This window comes from Nicotiana sylvestris, chromosome 10, assembly GCF_000393655.2.
Source record: "Nicotiana sylvestris chromosome 10, ASM39365v2, whole genome shotgun sequence".
NCBI classification, from domain to species: Eukaryota; Viridiplantae; Streptophyta; class Magnoliopsida; order Solanales; family Solanaceae; genus Nicotiana; species Nicotiana sylvestris.
Genome location: NC_091066.1, coordinates 48,981,139 through 48,999,881, shown reverse-complemented (window position 1 = coordinate 48,999,881; position 18,743 = coordinate 48,981,139). Strand labels below are relative to the sequence as shown.

Here is an 18,743-nt window from a genome sequence, read left to right as displayed (position 1 = left end):
GTGAGTCTCCAGTACCCCTAGTTTCAGCTTCCCCAGCACATGTTGGAGCCCAAGGAGATGCAGTACCACCAGCCTCACCAGTTCCATTAGTACTTGAGGCAGCGAGAGACATAGGACCTCCAACACCTGTTGTTCCCCATCAGAGACTGGGGAGCAAGGGATGAGGGAGACAGTTTAGTTACTTACTAGGATGGTTTCTATTCATGAGTGACAGCTAGAGTCGGGAGGAAATGCCCGGAGAGATCGGACAGGAAGCTCAACGGTACGAGAGTTTCTTCACTTGTCCCCTCCATTATTTACAAGATCCAGTTCCACTGAGGATCCCAAGACTTTATAGACCAAATGTATAGAGCATTGAGGGTGATGCATGCCTCCGTCACCGAGGCTGTGGAGTTGGCTTCTTTTCGACTACGTGATGTAGTCGTCCTATGGTATGAGGCATGGGAGAGATCTAGAGGACCTGATGCTCCTCCAGCAGAGTGGGAGGACTTCCCTAAGGCTTTATTAGCCCATTATTTGCCACGGGAGGTTTGGGAGGCCCGTCTTGACCAGTTTCTTAGCTTGAAGCAGGGGGATATGAGTGTAAGGGATTATAGCCATAAGTTTAATTCTTTTGGGAGGTATGCACCAGATATTATACTTACCATGAGGGCTAGAGTTCATCATTATATGGATGGTTTGGGGGATTATCTGATTAGAGACCATAGGGTAGCATCCCTATCGGATGATGTAGATATTTCCCACATACAGGCTTTCTCTCGGACTACAAAGGATCTTTCCCGTCGGATTTGTGATACACGCAGGGATAGGGAGCAGAGTAATATGGCCCATACTAAGGGGTCTTATAGGGAGCCACGGGGTGATTTTAGGCCCCCACTCCATCGATATCCACCTCGATTAGTAGATAGTTTCCCACCACATATGCAGGGCCAGCAGTTTGATCGTTATATTCAGTCAGGACCGGGGCAAGGCTCAGGCCAGCCTGAGGGCTGTCGATAGGAGCGTTCTGCACAAATGAGACAGCCTACTCCTCCATGTACTCAGTGCGGTAAGATGCACACAAGGCAGTGTAGACAAGCTTCAAGTGCATGTTATCATTGTGGGAAAACAGGACATTTTATTAGCCGGTGTCCAGGGTTAGGCAGAGGTGCACCAACTCAAACTTCAGGATCCACAGCAGCCTCTTCACCCTCAGTCCGTGCTCCCCGACCAGGTCCACAGTCTACTCAGGGTCGTGGTAGGGGGAGAGGAGGAGGAGACACCTCAAGTTCTAGTGGTGGCTAGAACCGCTTTTATGCACTCACAGGTCAACAGGATTTAGAGGCATCCCCAGATGTTGTCACAGGTATATTGACAATACATTCTCATGCCATTTATGCATTGATAGATCACGGCTCTACATTTTCATATATTACTCCATTTATTGCTGGTAAGCTTGACATGAGATCTGAGTTGTTGCCAAAGCTAGTTGAGGTGTCTACGCCAGTTGGCGACTCTATTGTAGCTAATCATGTCTATCGAGGTTGTACAGTGTTAATTAATGACCGTTCAACCTCTATTGATTTAGTTGAATTGGTTATGCTAGACTTAGATGTCATTATGGGTATGGATTGGTTGGCAGCTTGTTATGCTAATATTGATTGTCGTGCAAAGTTGGTCCGATTTCATTTTCCTGGTGAGCATGTCCTTGAATGGAAAGGTAATGTAGCCACGCACAAGGGCAAGTTTATTTCATACCTTAGGGCTTGGAAGTTTATTGCTAAAGATTGTATATACCATTTGGTTCATGACAGGCATATAGATACGGAGCCAACGACTCTTCAATCGGTTCCTATTGTGAATGAATTCCCGATGGTATTCCCTAACGAGCTTCCAGGAATTCCCCCCGAAAGGGAAATCGATTTTGCTATAGATTTGCTTCCTGATACGCAGCCTATATCCATTCCTCCCTACAAAATGGCTCCTACAGAGCTAAGGGAATTGAAGGAACAACTGAAGGACTTACTCAATAAAGGCTTTATTAGGCCAAGCACATCCCCATGGGGTGCTCTGGGGCTCTTTGTTCGAAAGAAAGATGGCTCCTTGCAGATGTGTATTGACTACAGGCAACTAAATAAAGTTACTATCAAGAATAAGTATCCTCTTCCACGGATTGATGACTTGTTCAACCAGTTACAAGGTGCCAAATGCTTTTCGAAGATCAATTTGTGATCTGGTTATCATCAGCTACGAGTCAGGGATATTGATATCCCAAAAATAGCATTTAGGATGAGGTATGGCCATTTTGAATTCCTTATCATGTCTTTCGGGCTTATGAATACCCCAACAACCTTTATGGATCTTATGAACTGGGTATTCAAACCATTCTTGGATGAATTTGTGATTGTGTTTATTGATGACATCTTGATATATTCACGATAAAAAATCGATCATGCGGACCACTTGCGAGCTGTATTGCAGACTCTCCAGGACTACAGGTTATATGCTAAATTCTCTAAATGTGAATTTTGGCTAACTTCTGTAGCTTTTCATGGTCATGTTATTACTGGCGATGGTATCAAGGTTAATGGCCAAAATATTGAAGTTGTGATGACTTGGGCGAGGCCTTTGAATCCGATAGAGGTTCGTAGCTTTTTAGGCTTGGCAGGGTATTACCGAAGGTTTGTGGAAGGATTTTCCTCTATTTCTGCACCATTGAAGAAATTTACATATAAGGGAGCAAAGTTTCAGTGGACTGAGGCATGTGAACAAAGTTTTCAGGAGCTAAAGAAAAGGCTTACGACGGCACCTGTCTTGACTCTTCCGAATGTCACCAAGGGTTATGTTGTATATTTTGATGCCTCGAGAATTGGCCAAGGTTTTATTCTTATGCAGCATGGTAAGGCTATCGTGTACGCCTCCAGACAGTTGCAAAAACATGAACAGAACTATCCAACGCACGATCTTGAGTTAGCCGCAGTTATCTTCGCCCTAAAGATTTGGCGACAGTATCTATATGGGGTTCATATTGTTGTTTTCACCGACCACCAGAGCCTTCAGTATTTATTTAAACAGAGGGAGCTAAACCTACGAAAAAGAAGATGGCTAGAATTACTAAAGGACTATGATGTTGATATTTTATATCATCCTGGCAAAGCTAATATTGTTGCTGATGCTCTTAGCCGGAAGTCCATGGGCAGTCTAAGCCATGTTGAAGTTGATAAAGTCAAGATGACCAAATATCTATGCCAGCTAGCTAGTTTGCAGGTGCGTTTGGTAGATGCAGAGGTGGACGCATTCTTGTTTAGAATACGGCAAAATCTTCTTTTGTTACTAAAGTGAAAGAGCGACAACACGAGGATCCTGAGCTTATAAAACTAAGGGAAAGTATTCCACAGCAGCGACAACCTTTTTTTGAGTTAACTAGAGATGGAATCCTTAGATACCAAGGCTACTTATGTGTATCGACAGTCGGAGAGCTCCGCGCCAAGATTCTCTTGGAAACCCATTATTCTATATATGCAGTTCACCCCGAAGCGACAAAGATGTATTGGGACCTTCGACAGATCTATTGATGGAATGGAATGAAAAAAAGATATCGCAGAGATGGTAGCCCAATGTCCCAACTGCTAGCAAGTTAAAGCCAAATATCAGAGGCCTGGAGGCCTAACTCAGTATATTGAACTTCCATTATGGAAATGGGACATGATAAATATGGACTTCATCACTGGTTTGCCTCGCACTCCACGGAGGTATGATTTTATTTGGGTAATTATTGATAGGTTTACAAAATTAACTCATTTCCTGCTAGTCAGGACGACATATTCAGCCGAGGATTATGCCAAGCTTTACATTCGAGAGATTGTTCGCCTTTACGGAGTACCATTATCTATTATCTCTGATCGAGGGGTTCAATTTACAGAACATTTTTGGAAATCTTTTCAGAAGGGTCTAGGCATGCAAGTAAATCTTAGCACAGCTTTTCATCCACAAACTGATGGATAGGCAGAGCGTACTATTCAGCAAATTGAGGATATGTTACGTGCCTGCATGCTAGATTTTAAAGGAAGTTGGGAGGATCATCTACCTCTTATTGAGTTCACTTATAATAACAGTTTCCAAGCTAGTATTCAGATGGCCCCTTACGAAGCACTATACGGGCGGAAGTGTAGGTCGCCGATCGGTTGGTTCGAGGCCGGGGAAGAAGCGCTGCTAGGTCCTAATTTAGTCCAGCAAGCAATGGAAAAAGGTAAAACTTATTAGAGACCGGTTGCGTACAGCACAAAGTCGGCAGAAGTCTTATGCACATGTTTGACAACAAGACTTAGAGTTTGATGTAGAAGATTGGGTTTTCCTGAAAGTATCGCCTAGGGTGTCATGCGATTTGGAAAGAAGGGTAAGCTCAGCCTCAGGTATGTTGGACCGTATAAGATTATTCGGAGGATTGGTAGGGTGGCGTACGAGCTTAATTTGCCTTTAGAATTGGAAGCAGTTCATCTTGTGTTTCATGTATCTATGTTACGGAAGTGCATTAGAGATCCTTCGCGTATTATGCCAATTGAGGATATTCACGTTGATGAAGACTTATCTTATGCAGAGGTACCAGTAGCTATTTTAGATCGGCAGGCAAGAAAGCTTCGAACTAAAGAAGTGGCTTCCGTGAAAGTGTTATGGCAAAATAATAACATCGAGGAAATGACCTGGGAAGCTGAAAAGGAAATGAGGAAGAAGTACCCCTAGCTATTTACGACTTAAGGTGAGTCGCATTTAAATAATTGGAAATTATTTCCTTACAACAACTTAATTGGATTTTAAATGACTTGAAAGTGCAATTTAAATTTCTTATTGCGAGATAGCTATACGAAGCCTAGTAGTTGGAATCTTCGGAATTTGATTTATGCCTTGCAAATGTAACAAATATAGCCTCATAAATAACGTATTAGTGGAAAAAAAATGAAACCAAGGAATTGACTTGATCCATTCGCGGACGAATGTTCTTAAGGGGGGAGACTGTGAGACCCCATGTATTTTTTTCTCTTCTCTTACGTAATATACATAACGTTACGTGGTTATATTAGGCATATATGATTGGGTATAGAACATTGGGAGAATAAGACTGAAAATGTGTGGTAATATCAAGGAATTACACTAAATCTTTAGGTCAAAGGAATCCCTTAAACAAAGGTTTGTGGTTAAAGAAATTGCTCGGGTAGCACCCCTCGCGTTTGGAAGGTTTAAGTTAACCTGCACCTATGGGATAAGACTAAGAGTGTCTAATATGATAATAATAGTGTGTTATGAGGTATTATAATATCACACGGGTCACATGTTAAGTTTTAGAGTCAAACAAGTTGCGAAATAAAGGTCGGAAAAAGTTATCGTCAATTTCTCTAATAAATTTGTCTAAACTTTGGGTTAAATGTATCAGACCATTTGTCCCAATATATAAAGAGTTATGGGACTCACAACTACCGAATCGAAGGTATACGAGTCTAGTTCGCAACCCAAAATACCTCTCATCAAACCAACATTGGAGTAAAAAGTTATGACTGTTTTACCGCGGACTATCCGGGCAGAAACTGGATCACGAACCGGGTCGGGTCAAACAAGTAGCATAAGTAGGAAAATTCGATTTTTAAGACCCCAAAATATTTCATTTTAGTCCTAAAACAGTGAGGAAGCTGAAGAGAGGGTTCCATGGTGTTTTTGAGTGATCAAGGTGCGTTTTTAACGATTTTTAGCGTTAAAGTTTGCCGCCATGCCTAGAAATGCAATCTCTACGCTTTGCAATCATTTCCCCCTTCTATTAACTGTGTTTGGAGCTATTATTGGAAGATAGAAATTTGTTGTTCTTGCTGGTTCTTCAGGTTTTATACTTGGTTTGCCAAGGTAATCATCTTGGGACTCTTTTATGATCGTTTTTACAAAGTTCTACGGACGTTTCGTCAAGCTAGGGTCATATGGCAAATCTGCCGATTTAAACTAAATTATGAACTATTTATAGGTGCTTATAAGCTGCATATATATAGTGTTTGTGAATCTTAGGACGTAAGGAACAACTTTCGTGAAGGAACTACAGGCATTCGGACATTCGTTGGAAAGGTATGTTAAGGCTAAGCTCCGTCCTTCCTTTTAGCACGAATTCTGGGAAATTCCCAAGACGTCAAATGTGATATTTTACTATCCTATTGCTAGAAAGACCTTCTGTGAAAGGCATTGGGATCGTAGCTAAAGTATTTTCATGATTCTATTAGGTTGATATTCCACTCATTCGGTTAAATAGGGTATTTGACATCTATATATGTCATTTTGTTGGCTTTCTTAACTATATGTCTATATATATATATATATATATGTATATATATATATATATTTGTATTCGTCTTTGGGTTGGGTGACAAAAAAATAAAGCCATTTAGTATTTGCGATCAGTCCTTCTTTCTTGCTAAATTGTATTTTAAAATCTCTAAAGTGACACGTCGAATCCAAAAATCTCAAATACAATTTTTATGTTTAAACTACTAAAACACTTGATTTTTGAAATACTTTCTTTTACTAAATATCAGGAAATCAGGTATAAGGACTAAATGAAGCACCTTAAGCTTTTTATCAACCTCTTCAGAGTTAATTTATCTTTCTAAAAGTCGAGTTAAGTTTTCAAGCTTATTCAAAAGAAAAAAAAACATATGAGGTTCCACGAGACAATTGTATGCGATACGAAGGTGATTATGACATTATGAGAATAAGAGTACCAATGAGCCAAGATAGGCTAAGTTCTTGTTATGGCCTATGATACACTCAAATTACACTTTAATAAATAGTGTAAGGCGGTCGGTGTCAAATATAATAACCCAACAAGGTTGGGGTCGAATTCCACAGGAAATAGGTGTGAAAAGGTTACTCTTATAGTGTGTTGTTCGACTAAAGTCGTATCTCTATTCGGTTAACAGTAACAATAGAATGGTTTTATAGTAACAAGAGTATGAATTGAGTTTTTTTTGGAAGTATCAACTAATTGGAATATTTATAAAGTAATTAATTGGATTAAAGAAACCAAGGTTGTGTCCCCTTTAATGGAGTGTAATACTTATCGGTGTTAATATGATATATTTCTAATGGAAGGTTCTTTTGATATGCAAATGATGTCTAAGTGACTACCCAATATTTTCCAATAGTTGAGTAGTATTTCCTCTTTATAATTTTCCCAAATATAAAAGAGTTTCAATTTAGAACCATCAATATATGCCAAGTAAAACCCACTTATTCCTAAGCGATTCTATTAAACAAGGTTTAAAGCCTTGAGTCATTGACATTTACTTCTACCAAATTCTAACCCACTTTTCCAAGCAAAGCAAGAATTTAATGGCACTTATTAATATTTTCAACCACCAACAATAAATGACGAATGAGAAGGAAATAAATATCAACCAACCATTATATATATATTCAATGTTAAACACCCATTAGCATAACACCAATTTAGGGTCCACAACCCTAGTATTTAAAGTTAGCTACTCATACTACAAAACAAAAACCAAAGAGTATTTAATGTCAACAAAGTAGAGAATCTTCCCCCAAAAGCTTCAAAAGTGAGGAATATTAATGTCTTGGAATGTGGTTCAAAGACTAGACAAGATAAACCCACAAAGACATCATAAAACTATTTATAGTGGACTCAAAATCGGGACAGAAAACGGACAAAAATGCCCTTTAAGGGTTTGTGCATCGCATTCGCGGGGGAGGAGTCGTGTTCGCATAGAGCAAAAAGGGCAGCTGAGCTTCAGGGGGAATTTGTTCATCGCGTTCGCGATAAGGGGAATGCGATCGCGAAGGTCTATCTGAGTGAAGTGTCGCATTAGCGATGGGGTTTTCGCAATCGCATAAGAGGAATGTTGGTCAAGATTATTTTGTGCTTCGCGAACGCGAGGCTTTGACTGCGTTCGCGAAGAAGGAAATTAAGACCTAGGCAAAAGTTTTAAAATGTGGTCTTGTCTGCGAATGTGGGGTTTATTTCTTCCATTGTTGGTCATTTTTGGAGCTTTTTGAAGAGGATTGAAGAGGGATTCAAGGGGAATCACTTGAAGGTAAGATTCTTGGACTTAAAACTCGATTCTAATGTGAATTCCACCTAAATAATCATGGAAACTAAGCCTAAAATTTAGGAATTAGGGCTTGAGATTAAGAGACTTTAAAATGAGAATTTGAGGGGTCATTTGGACTGCGATTTCAGTGTTCTTGGTATGTATGTACTCAGGGGAGGATAAGAATTCCGTTGATGTAATTTTTATCGAGTTTCAAGACGTAGGCCCGGGGGTCATGTTTGGCCAATTTCGGGATTTTTGGTATAATTTGATTATTTTTGTTTGGGCTTCATTCCCTTAGCATAAATTGACGTCGTGATTCTGATTTGAATAGATTCGACGTGAGTGGAGGACAATTCGAGGGGCATAGGCGTCGCGGAGTAGTATTTTCATCGGTTTGAGGTAAGTAACCATTGTAAATCTAGAACTGAGGGTACAAAACCCTGGTATTTGACTTGCTTTGATAAATGCGGTGACGCACATGCTAGGTGGCGAGCGTGTGTGCGTGCACCGATACTGATTGTGACTTGGTCCGTCCCGTAGCGACTATTAAGCTACGTATTTGATTTGGAACCTTATGATATTCCGTACTTTAGCTATTTATACTATATATGGGTTGTATGCCATGTTTGAGGCCTTGTGCCGACCTATTGAGACCCTTAGGGGCATTTTTGCTGTTTTTCCTCACTCTACTTGTTGAAATCATATCCTCCGTCATGTTTTACCTGTTTAAATGTTTAAAGATGGTTTTATCACCCTACTTTTAAATGTGAGGACTGTTTGGGCTGAGTTCCCTAATTTCTACTGTTGTGCCCAAGAGGCTATGAGATTAATGACTGAGAGAGGTTGAGAACCTAATGGTGAGGATAATTATATATGTATAAAATATGGATCGGGCTACACGTTGCAGCGATACTTATATGAATCGGGCTGCACGCCGTAGCGATATATATATATATATATATATTGGATCGGGCTGCACTCCGGAACGATATGACGCTTGGGCTGTAGGAGCCCCTCCGGAGTCTGTACACCCTAGTGAGTGTAGTTGACTATAATTACGGATCGGGTTGCACGCCGTAGCGGTTACTATGATTTATATTATTAGATATTAATGAGCCTGAGTACTGAGAGTGAGTACTGAGTGATGAGAGTGAGTCACGAGCGACTAAGAGGCTACCCGAGAGGCCATATTCTGAGTAATCCTTGCCCGAGGGGCCTAGTTATGATATTTTCACTAATTTCACTCTTCTTTTAAAAATAGACTCTGTTGGAAAAACTGCTAAGTATATGATTTTTAAACTGTGAAATGGATTTGTTATCCTGTTGTTTATTCAGTTATATGATTTTTAACTGCTCGTCACTGCTTTCAGACCTTATTTACTTTAGTTACATACTGAGTTGGCGTACTCACATTACTTCCTACACTTTGTGTGCAGATCCAGGTGCCCGAGTGGTAGAGTGAGGATCCTCAGCTGATCCAGAGGTTGCCAGAGATTTCAAGGTAGCTGCATGGCATCCTTAGCCATATTTTCTCCTTCTTATCTTGTTCTTTTCCGCATTTTTTTCTAGGCTTTTATTGTATTAGACAGTCAGTTATGTAGTAGAGGCTCTAGACTCGTGACACCAGATATTTTGGGCTGTGTAGTTCATGTTTATTTGACTTCCGCTTATAATTTGTTATTTTTAAACACTTATTATGGAAATTTGGTATTTAAACATGTGTTAGGAAAAATAGTTTTATAAAAGGAATTTGTTGTAGTTAATGGTTTGGGTTGGCTTGCCTAGTAATGTGGTAGGCGTCATCACGACCGGGTATTTGGGGTCGTGACAAGTTGGTATCAGAGCCTAGGTTACATAGGTCTCGTGATTCATGAGCCGGTTTAGTAGAGTTTCGCGGATCGATACGGAGACATCTGTATTTATCCTCGAGACGTTGTAGAACCTTTAGGAAAATCTTCATATTCTTGAAATTCTTGTCGTGCGAATCTATTGATCCGAGTACTAAACTTCTGTTATTCCATTCTCTCACAGATGGTGAGGACACATGCTACCGGACAGGGTGGACGACCACCAGTACCACTAGTTGGGCCACCAGAGGCCGAGGACGCGGTCGAGGCCGTGGTAGGGGCAGAGCAGCTAGGGCAGCACCTGCAGATCCACCAGTTTCCCCAGTTCAGGATCAGGTTCCAATTGTGGATGCTACAGCAGCACCAACTCAGGCACCAGCTGTGCCCATTATGATTACAGGCCCTCAGGAGACTTTAGCTCAGATCTTATCAGTGTGTATCGGTTTGGTGGCATTGGACCGACTATATCTATCCCTCACTTCATGAACAGCCATGGCGGCAAAACTGAGAATAGTGGCTCTACTGGTTTATGTACCAATGGTGCGTAGTGTTGACATTTATCGAATTTTTGAACATAAGCCTTAGTGTTTTGCTCCATCTGGGGCAAGTAGTATCCTGCCCTAATTAATTTTAGAACTAAGGAATCTATGCCTGAGTGATTTCTGCATATTCCTTCATGGACTTCCCACATGACATAGTTAGCTTCGGAAGCCCCCAAACATCGGGCCAACGGGCCTTGGAAAGATATTTTATATAATTGAACTCCCTTGAAACTGTATCGAGCTGCTTTAGTGCGCAACGCTCGAGATGCCTTGGGATTTTCAGGTAATTTTCCATGCTCGAGGTTGTCAATGATCTCATTTATCCAGTCCTAGACCAAATTGGTGGTGTTTTCCTTGTAATAACTATCTGCATCCTATACCGAGTGTATAAGTTGTACGACCGTACTAGAGTCCGATCCTTTCACTTTCGTGGACAAACCCAGATTGGCTAGTGTGTTTGCTTTGTTATTCCCTTCCCTCGAGATATGAGTAATTGACCATTCCCTAAACCGGGCGAGCAGATACTATTGCATGTAATCCTCTTTAGCTTCAAAGATCCCATATACCTGATTTACTACCAATTGGGAGTCACATTTTATTTCTATAACCTCGGAGTCCAGTCCCTGGGCTAGCTTGAGTCCTGCAATCAAAGCTTCATACTCTGCTTCATTGTTAGTTAGAAGAACGATTCTTATGGCTAGCCTTAGGGTTTCTCCCGAAGGCGTGGTTAGCACTATGCCGAGACCGAACCCCTTTATATTAGAAGCTCCGTCCGTAAACAAAGTCCAAACCCCTGATGTCGATTCTGACACCATCACTGCTTCTTTGGTAGCCAAAGGCAACAGTCCCGGACTGAAATCGGCCATAAAGTCGGCCAAAACTTGTGATTTAATCGCAGTCCTAGGTTTATATTCTATGTCAAATTCACTCATTTCGACAGCCCTATTGGCCAGCTTACCTGAAAGTTCAAATTTATGAAGAATAATCTGCAGTGGAAAAGTGGTCACCATGGCTATCAGATGACATTGGAAATAAGTCCTAAGCTTTCGAGCGATGACTACAAGAGCTAAGGCCAATATTTCTAGATGTGTGTACCTTCGTCCTCAAGGACTAAAACGGTACTTATCGCTACCTTCGTGACCGCTAAGTAGATCAACAGTGGTTCGCCTTCCTCCAGTTTTGACAGTAATGGAGGACTTGACAAGTAGCTTTTTAAATCCTTTGAAGCTTGTTGACATTCCGGAGTCCACTCAAAGTTGTTCTTCTTTTTGAGTAGTGAAAAGAAATGATGGCATTTTTTCGAAGATCGAGAAATGAAACTACTCAAAGCAGCCAGCCTCCCTGTCAACCTTTGAACCTCTTTCACGGTTGATAGCTGGTCCAGGATGTCTTCAATGGCTTTAATGTTATTGGAGTTAACCTTGATCCCCTTTTGTGACACCAGGAATCCCAGGAACTTTCCGAAGCTGACCCACAACGTACACTTCTTGGGATTAAGCTTCATGTTATGCTTCATTAAGATGTCAAAGTTTTCATGCAAGTATTTAAGATGATCACCTATGTTCAAATACTTAACCAGCATATCTCATATGTAAAACTTCATAGTTTTCCCTATTTTTTCTCAAACATTTTGTTCACGAGCCTCCGATAAGTGGCTCTAGCGTTCTTAAGCCTGAAGGGCATCACATTGTAGCAATATATGCCAAAGTTTGTTTTTAACGAAGTTTTTTCCCGATCCTCCAGGTTCATCTTGATTTGGTTGTACCCGGAGTAAGCATCGAGGAAACTAATTAACTCGTTCCTGGCCGTCGCATCAGTCATTTGATCGATATTTGGCAATGGGAACGAATCTTTTAGGAATGCCTTATTTAAATCCTTATAGTCTATGCATATGCAAAATTTATTATTCTTCTTCAGAACTACTACTATGTTAGCTAACCAGTCAGGATACTTAACCTCTCGGATTGAACCGTCAAGCAAATGATTTACCTCTTCTTTGACGAATTTGTTTCTGACCTCGGTAATGACATTTTTTTGTCTTACCGGAGGGTTGTTGGGATCTACCTGTAATTGCTATCTACATGCTCCTTCCTTTTACTACTGGAAACTAAGATTGCATTCTGCTCCCTTGCCGCCGATTGGTCTAAAGGGTCAAAAATACCCCTTTACTATTAAAAAATATTCACTTATACCCTCCGTTAAACTATTGGTCCACTATAGACCCTGACATCATAAAACTGGTGTAAAAATACCGCTCTGCCATTAGGACCCTCTACCATGGAAAAATATCTCACATGGTCTGACATATTGATGAGGTGGATGCCACATGGCATGTCATCTCATCGCAACTATCTCATTTCATCCTCCCTCTTACTTCTTCCACCAACATAACCTCCTCTTTCACCAACATTTTCTGTTCGTCCACTACTATTAGACCGCTAGTCTTGACCACCATCAAAATGCCATTCTTTCATCAGAAATCAAACTCAATCAAAATTTTGATTTCTTGGTCTCTTTGTGTAAACTGTACCAGAGTATAGGAAGAGAACAGTCTATTGAAATTTTTTATCTAACTTTTTTAGCCATAAAAACCAGTTTACACAAAAAGATTGATTTGGTTTTATACATCTCATCACCGTCTCAATAAGTTACAAATTGTTACTGCATTGCTTTTGAAATTGAGAATTTTTATGTCACGAGACTATTACTCCTTTATAAAAATTCTATGATCGACCATCTGACATGAGGAATTTTGCATACACTGTCTTACCTCTTTCCATATCTTACACGTTCAAGGAAATTGGTTGTCGAATGTTCTCCATATTACAGCAAATTAATAGAGTCCAATTATGCAATGATATGCCTTCCATGTGTTTTAATTGTCTGATATTTCCTTTGAGGCTTATTTGATTTTCGAATGTCCTAGTTTATCCCATAGTCTATTTGGCCATAATTCGAGAATTTTGTTCCAACATCAATCCAATAATGTGAGACTACTTTGCAAATTAGGTTTGGCATTCCACCCATTGGATAGAATCCTGCAGGCAATGGCACATTTAGCAGCTCTTTTCATGTTGCCTATATTAAACTACTATATCATCTGAAAACATATCCTAAAATGACACCAAAAAAGCAAAATTTTTGCTTCCGTTTGATTTTCGGTGAAAGAATGATGTTTTAATGATGGTCTAGACTAGTGGATAGTGGTGGAAGAATAGGTGTGTGGTGAAGTAAGAGGTGATGTTAGTGGTGATTGGGTAATGGGGGAAGAAGGAGGTGGTTCTGCATGGAAGGAGAAGTAGGGGAGGAAATAAAATGGGATAGGTGCGATGAGGTGTCATTTTACGTGGCATCCACCTCAGCAATATGTCAGGCCACGTGGGAAAATTTTGCCATGGTGGAAGGTCCTAGGGCTAGAGGGGTATTTTTACACCAATTTTATCACCTCGGGGACTGTAGTGAACTAATAGTATAAAGAAGGGTATAAGTAAATGTTTTGAATAGTAGAGGGGTATATTTGACCCAACAATTCCCTCGGGAGTTGGCAACTTTAGCAATTGATGATATGCTGACAGTATGGCTTTCATCTCGTGTAACCATGGTCGCCCCAGGATAATATTGTAACCCATATTGCCGTCCACTACCTTAAAAAGAGTCATCTTCATCACCCCCTCAGCATTTGTGGGAAGCAGGATCTCTCATCGGGTTGCAATGCTTGCCATATTGAATGCGACAAGGAGTTTTGTGGCTGGAATGATACTTTTGGTCAGCTCGGCTTGTTCTATCACTCTGCACTGGATAATATTGGTCGAGCTTCCTAGGTCCACCAAAATACATTTAATTTTAAACTCTAAGACATTTAAAGAAATAACCTAGGCATCATTGTGCGGCAGCAGTAGTCCATATGCATCTTCCTCTGTGAAAGTAAAGTCGTCCTCATCGGCTTCCCAAAGTCCCTTAATGTGGGTCACTGATACCTTCGTCTTTTTTGCCGCTGAAAATGTCACACCAATAATTTCGTTCCCTCCAAAAATTATGTTGATCGTCAAACGTGAAGGATCTTCTCCTGCTTTCGAAGGCTCCGCGTTATTCCGATCACGACCATAATTATTTTGACCCGATCGCTCAAGAATTCTCTGAGATGGCCATTTCTTAGTAATGTCTCCACTTCCTCTCGCAAATATCTTCCCATATCCGGTGGCTATTGGTCCCGTGATATTTACACCACATGTTAGGATCCCTTGACTGGGATCAGATCCCATCGGCTTCGGGAATCGTGTTTCCTTAATGTTCCTCATAGCTGATACCAGCTCCATTATGCTGACATTGAAGTTTTATTCGGAAAGCTTGGGGTAGGAGGAATCTCGAGAACCCGATATCTCATTGTCCTGCAATGACCTATTATTTAGGCCGTGATCACCTCTCCTTTCGATTGTGAATCTATCTGTCGACTGGAAACCTTTACCGTGTCCTTCGGCCCTTTCATGGGGCCAAAACCCGACATCTTGAATACCATCATTTGCATCGAAATCATCTTTTGACGTCTCTTTATTCTTCTCTAGATCATGTCCCTTAGTTGATATCGAGAAACCGAGCTGATCATCCTCAATTCTTATCTTTGATTCATACCGACTGTGAACATCTTCCCATGTTGTTGCTTTGAACTCGAGCAAACTTTCTTTCAATTTCCGGGAAGCATCGGAACTTCTCATATTCAGACCTTTAGTGAATGCTTCAGCTGCCTATTTATCCGGTACGGGCGGTAGCAGCACCCTTTCCTTCTAGAATCTGTTCACAAACTCCCGCAGTAATTTGGACTCTCCTTATGCAATCCTTAATATGTTGGCCTTTCGGGCATGTACGTTCCTGACCCCAGCATGGGCCTTGCTAAAAGAGTTCGCAAGCATCTCAAAGGAGTCTATGGAGTGCTCGGGAAAAAGCGAATACCATGTTAGGGCTCCCTTCGTAAGGGTCTCCCCAAATTTCTTCAATAAGATTGACTCAATCTCGTGGGGAGCTAGATAGTTCCTGTTCACCATTATTGTATAGGTGGTGATGTGCTCATGAGGATTTAGAGTCCCATCATACTTCGGTATGTCCGGTATTTTGAACCGCTTCGGGATCAACTTTGGTGTCGCGCTTTGTTTGAATGGTAACTAGGTATATTTCTTTGATTCGAGTCCTTTCAACGCTGGTGGTGCGCCCGGAATTTGATCCATTTGGGCGTTTATTTCTCTCATAAACCGCATGAGTTCGATTTTAAAAGGATTACTCTCATTGTTGTTACCGGATCCGCTACCATTCCCTGGGGACTCATCGAAGCTGACCTCGCCCCTCGAGGTGTTGTTGTCGACTCTCGGCGTTATTTGATTTGCAGGAGCACCGGGAGGAACTGCACCTCGTCCATTGATGTTGTTGGAAGCACCTGATATCGCCTTCTTCAACTCTATCATGATATGATCCTCTCGTGTGAGATGGCTTATAATGGTCTTTTGTTGGTCTCTCAAGATCCTTACTGTTTCAATGACATGATCGTCTTCAGCATCATCAGGAGTCGCCTCTCAAACATGTCGCGGATACTACCCGTCGTGGACCGGCGTGGCCTCGTCGACCTCATTGTGGGTATCAGTGAGTGTATCTTTGTGTTGAGGCTGATTTCCTTGGGCCTCAACGTTGCGTGCGATATTAACACCGCTATCTGCCATTTTCTATGGTTTTTGCTAAGAACAAAATAACCGAATGAGTTAGTAATAGATGCAAGGATCAACTCAATTATACAACTGTCTAAGCCCCATGGTGGATGCCAAACTGTTTATCCGTAAAATGGTACAATTGAATTTATATGTGGTTTATAGACAAGTGAATCGATTTGATCCCAAAATGATAAATAAATAAGACAAGAATATAAGACTTAGCATTGAAATCGAGATAAGACAGCAGCATACTTGATTCCGAGAGTAGAGCTTCCTGAGACAGTAACAACAGTATTAATAAGCAAGAAAATAAAATATTATTGAGCTTTTGAACATAGTGTAGTATTAGTTTGTCAGAAAATTCATGTCCTTTACAATGACTATAGAGCTCACTATTTATAGTTGCACCTAAGGAACAAGATCCGAGGATCAAGCCCCTCTTAAATGACAATTATGAGGGACATTGAAGAATGTGTAACGGCGGGTAGTGAATGTCATATTCTCTATAATAGACTGTGCATATAATGCTATAGAATATTCTCCATTAAATACTACCGGGTGGCAGATATTTAAGTCGCCTTTAGGAATACCATTCTCTTCGAGATCGTTGCCTTCCGACCAGACTGTCTTCAGTTTTCGATTCCACGTGTCGCTTCCTCACACAATCATTAAATATCAACATATTTTAGCCTCTACAACCACAAATATCAATATGGTTCTTTTCATTTTCACTTAAACCAATGTAGAATACTCCATGTTAGCATAATCCTAATTCATGTTGCTATTTATCAATTAAGACTGAAAGAATTCGTTCATCTCTGCCGCTAAAAGCATGGTAAATAATACAGACTTCAATTTGGTCGCTAAAAAAAATAGTTAATTGAATACCGAGCTTTGTCTAATATATAAATTAAATATTACAATATATATATATATATATATATTAAATCTTAAATATCTTTATCGAAAGTTCTGACTTCGCTGCTGGGCTATACACGAGGGGGTCTATGGATGTTATTGCTCCAGTTAGGGGCAAATATAGGTATAGAATTTGAGCAATTTACAGGTGATTCTCCCTTCTAAGTCGTTCATTTCCTCTTTTAAAATATTCTTGGTTTCATATTCTGTTTGGACGACAAGCTAAGGACTAGCTTAGTTACTTATTTTGGTGGAGCGAAGAGACGAATCATTATGAGCCATTCGTGTTGCTTTCTTCGGTTGTGGGGTAACCTTATTCTAAAGTGCCTTTCCAAAGTGGCAAAGGCACTTAAAACGCAAAACTCAAATTTACTTCTCCTCCTTTTCCTCTTTCTTTCAATTTTTCCTTGTAGCCGAAGTAAGGATTTATTAAAACAATATGAGAATCCAATTCAAAACATGATTTTAGGCTTAATAGAAGTTAGCCTAAATAGAGTACGGCTAATGATTGAGTCGATATTTTGTACATGAAACCACAATATGATAAATAAACATTGAAATCTACAATCAACATTATATAATATAGATATATAATCTAAATAAAAATTAATGATGAAATTAATCTTTGATATGGAATCAAAGAAAGATAACAAATGGGTCTTATGGTGTGACTTGGAAAAATTGTTTTTCTGTATAAGAGGAAAGAAATAATAATTTATTCATATAATTTACCTATAGAAAATCTAATAACTAGAAGATTTTTTATAAAATATTGACAAATTCTTATGGAGTCCAAAACAAAAAAAATTAAACTAAAGAAAACTACTCCAATTTAATCATATCGAATTTTAATATCAGAATAGCAAAGAACAATATTAGTGCCTGATGGGCGAAATGGAGAGGAAGAAAAGCTTAGAGCAATTTCATGGACTGAGTTGAGATAGAGAACCCCGAAATAGTAGAAGATGATGAGAGAAAGCGATTGCGCAAATGGTCTCACCAAAATTTGAATCTAATACCATATAAAAGAATACGATAATGCAACACAAAACTTTAAAGCAATGAGAGGAATAACCCATGACTAATTAAATCCCTATAGAAACCCTTATATAACGGATAAGGGACAAATATTGTATTTTCTATTAAGACTGATAGGGATTTCCTAAACCTAATTAAAAATTTAATTTATTTAGTAATATTTAGAAGGTGATCAGTGGTGAATATACGCATTTATCTTCTTATATCTACTGGCTATTAATACCCAATGAACTTACATAATTTACGAATATTTAGACACAATTGATCAAATCAAAGTTAAAGAATTTCATCATGATTGCATGTGACATGTAAATTACGTACACTGATATTCTTTAACAACCCCTCTCCCCCCTCCCCCAAACCAAACCAATAGCCCGTTTGGCCAATTTTATTTTTTTTGGCTAAAAGTGTTTTTGTTAAAAGCACTTTTGGCCAAAAATTGAGGTGTTTGGCCAAGCATTTGGAAGAAAAAAAGTGTTTTTGAGTAAAACATAAAAAAATAGTTTTTCTCTAAAATCACTTTTTTGAAAAGCACTTTTGAGAAAAATACACTTAGAAACAGTTTTTTAAAGGTTGGTCAAACACTAATTGCTGCTCAGAAGTGTTTTTTAAACTAATTAGCCTAACACAAACTGCTTCTCA

General features: G+C 39.8%; 1 protein-coding gene across 1 annotated transcript; it reads left to right on the top strand.

Annotated features, from left to right (window-relative positions):
* The first annotated feature begins 342 nt into the window (after positions 1–342).
* On the top strand, positions 343–4,719 carry LOC138879301 (uncharacterized). Its single transcript, XM_070158906.1, has 5 exons — positions 343–817; positions 1,307–2,179; positions 2,525–3,246; positions 3,985–4,228; positions 4,577–4,719. Exons 1-5 carry the CDS (start codon positions 343–345, stop codon positions 4,717–4,719), a joined length of 2,457 nt encoding a protein of 818 aa, XP_070015007.1.
* Positions 4,720–18,743: the final 14,024 nt, after the last annotated feature.

What these genes read in the sequence shown, in the direction of transcription:
- LOC138879301 (XM_070158906.1), top strand. Translation starts at nt 343, where the DNA reads ATGTATAGAGCATTGAGGGTGATGCATGCCTCCGTCACCGAGGCTGTG. An exon ending in CTTGTTCAACCAGTTACAAG is followed by an intron (nt 2,180 to 2,524) that starts GTGCCAAATGCT and finishes TAACTTCTGTAG; the next exon opens with CTTTTCATGGTCATGTTATT. An exon ending in GCCAGCTAGCTAGTTTGCAG is followed by an intron (nt 3,247 to 3,984) that starts GTGCGTTTGGTA and finishes ACTGATGGATAG; the next exon opens with GCAGAGCGTACTATTCAGCA.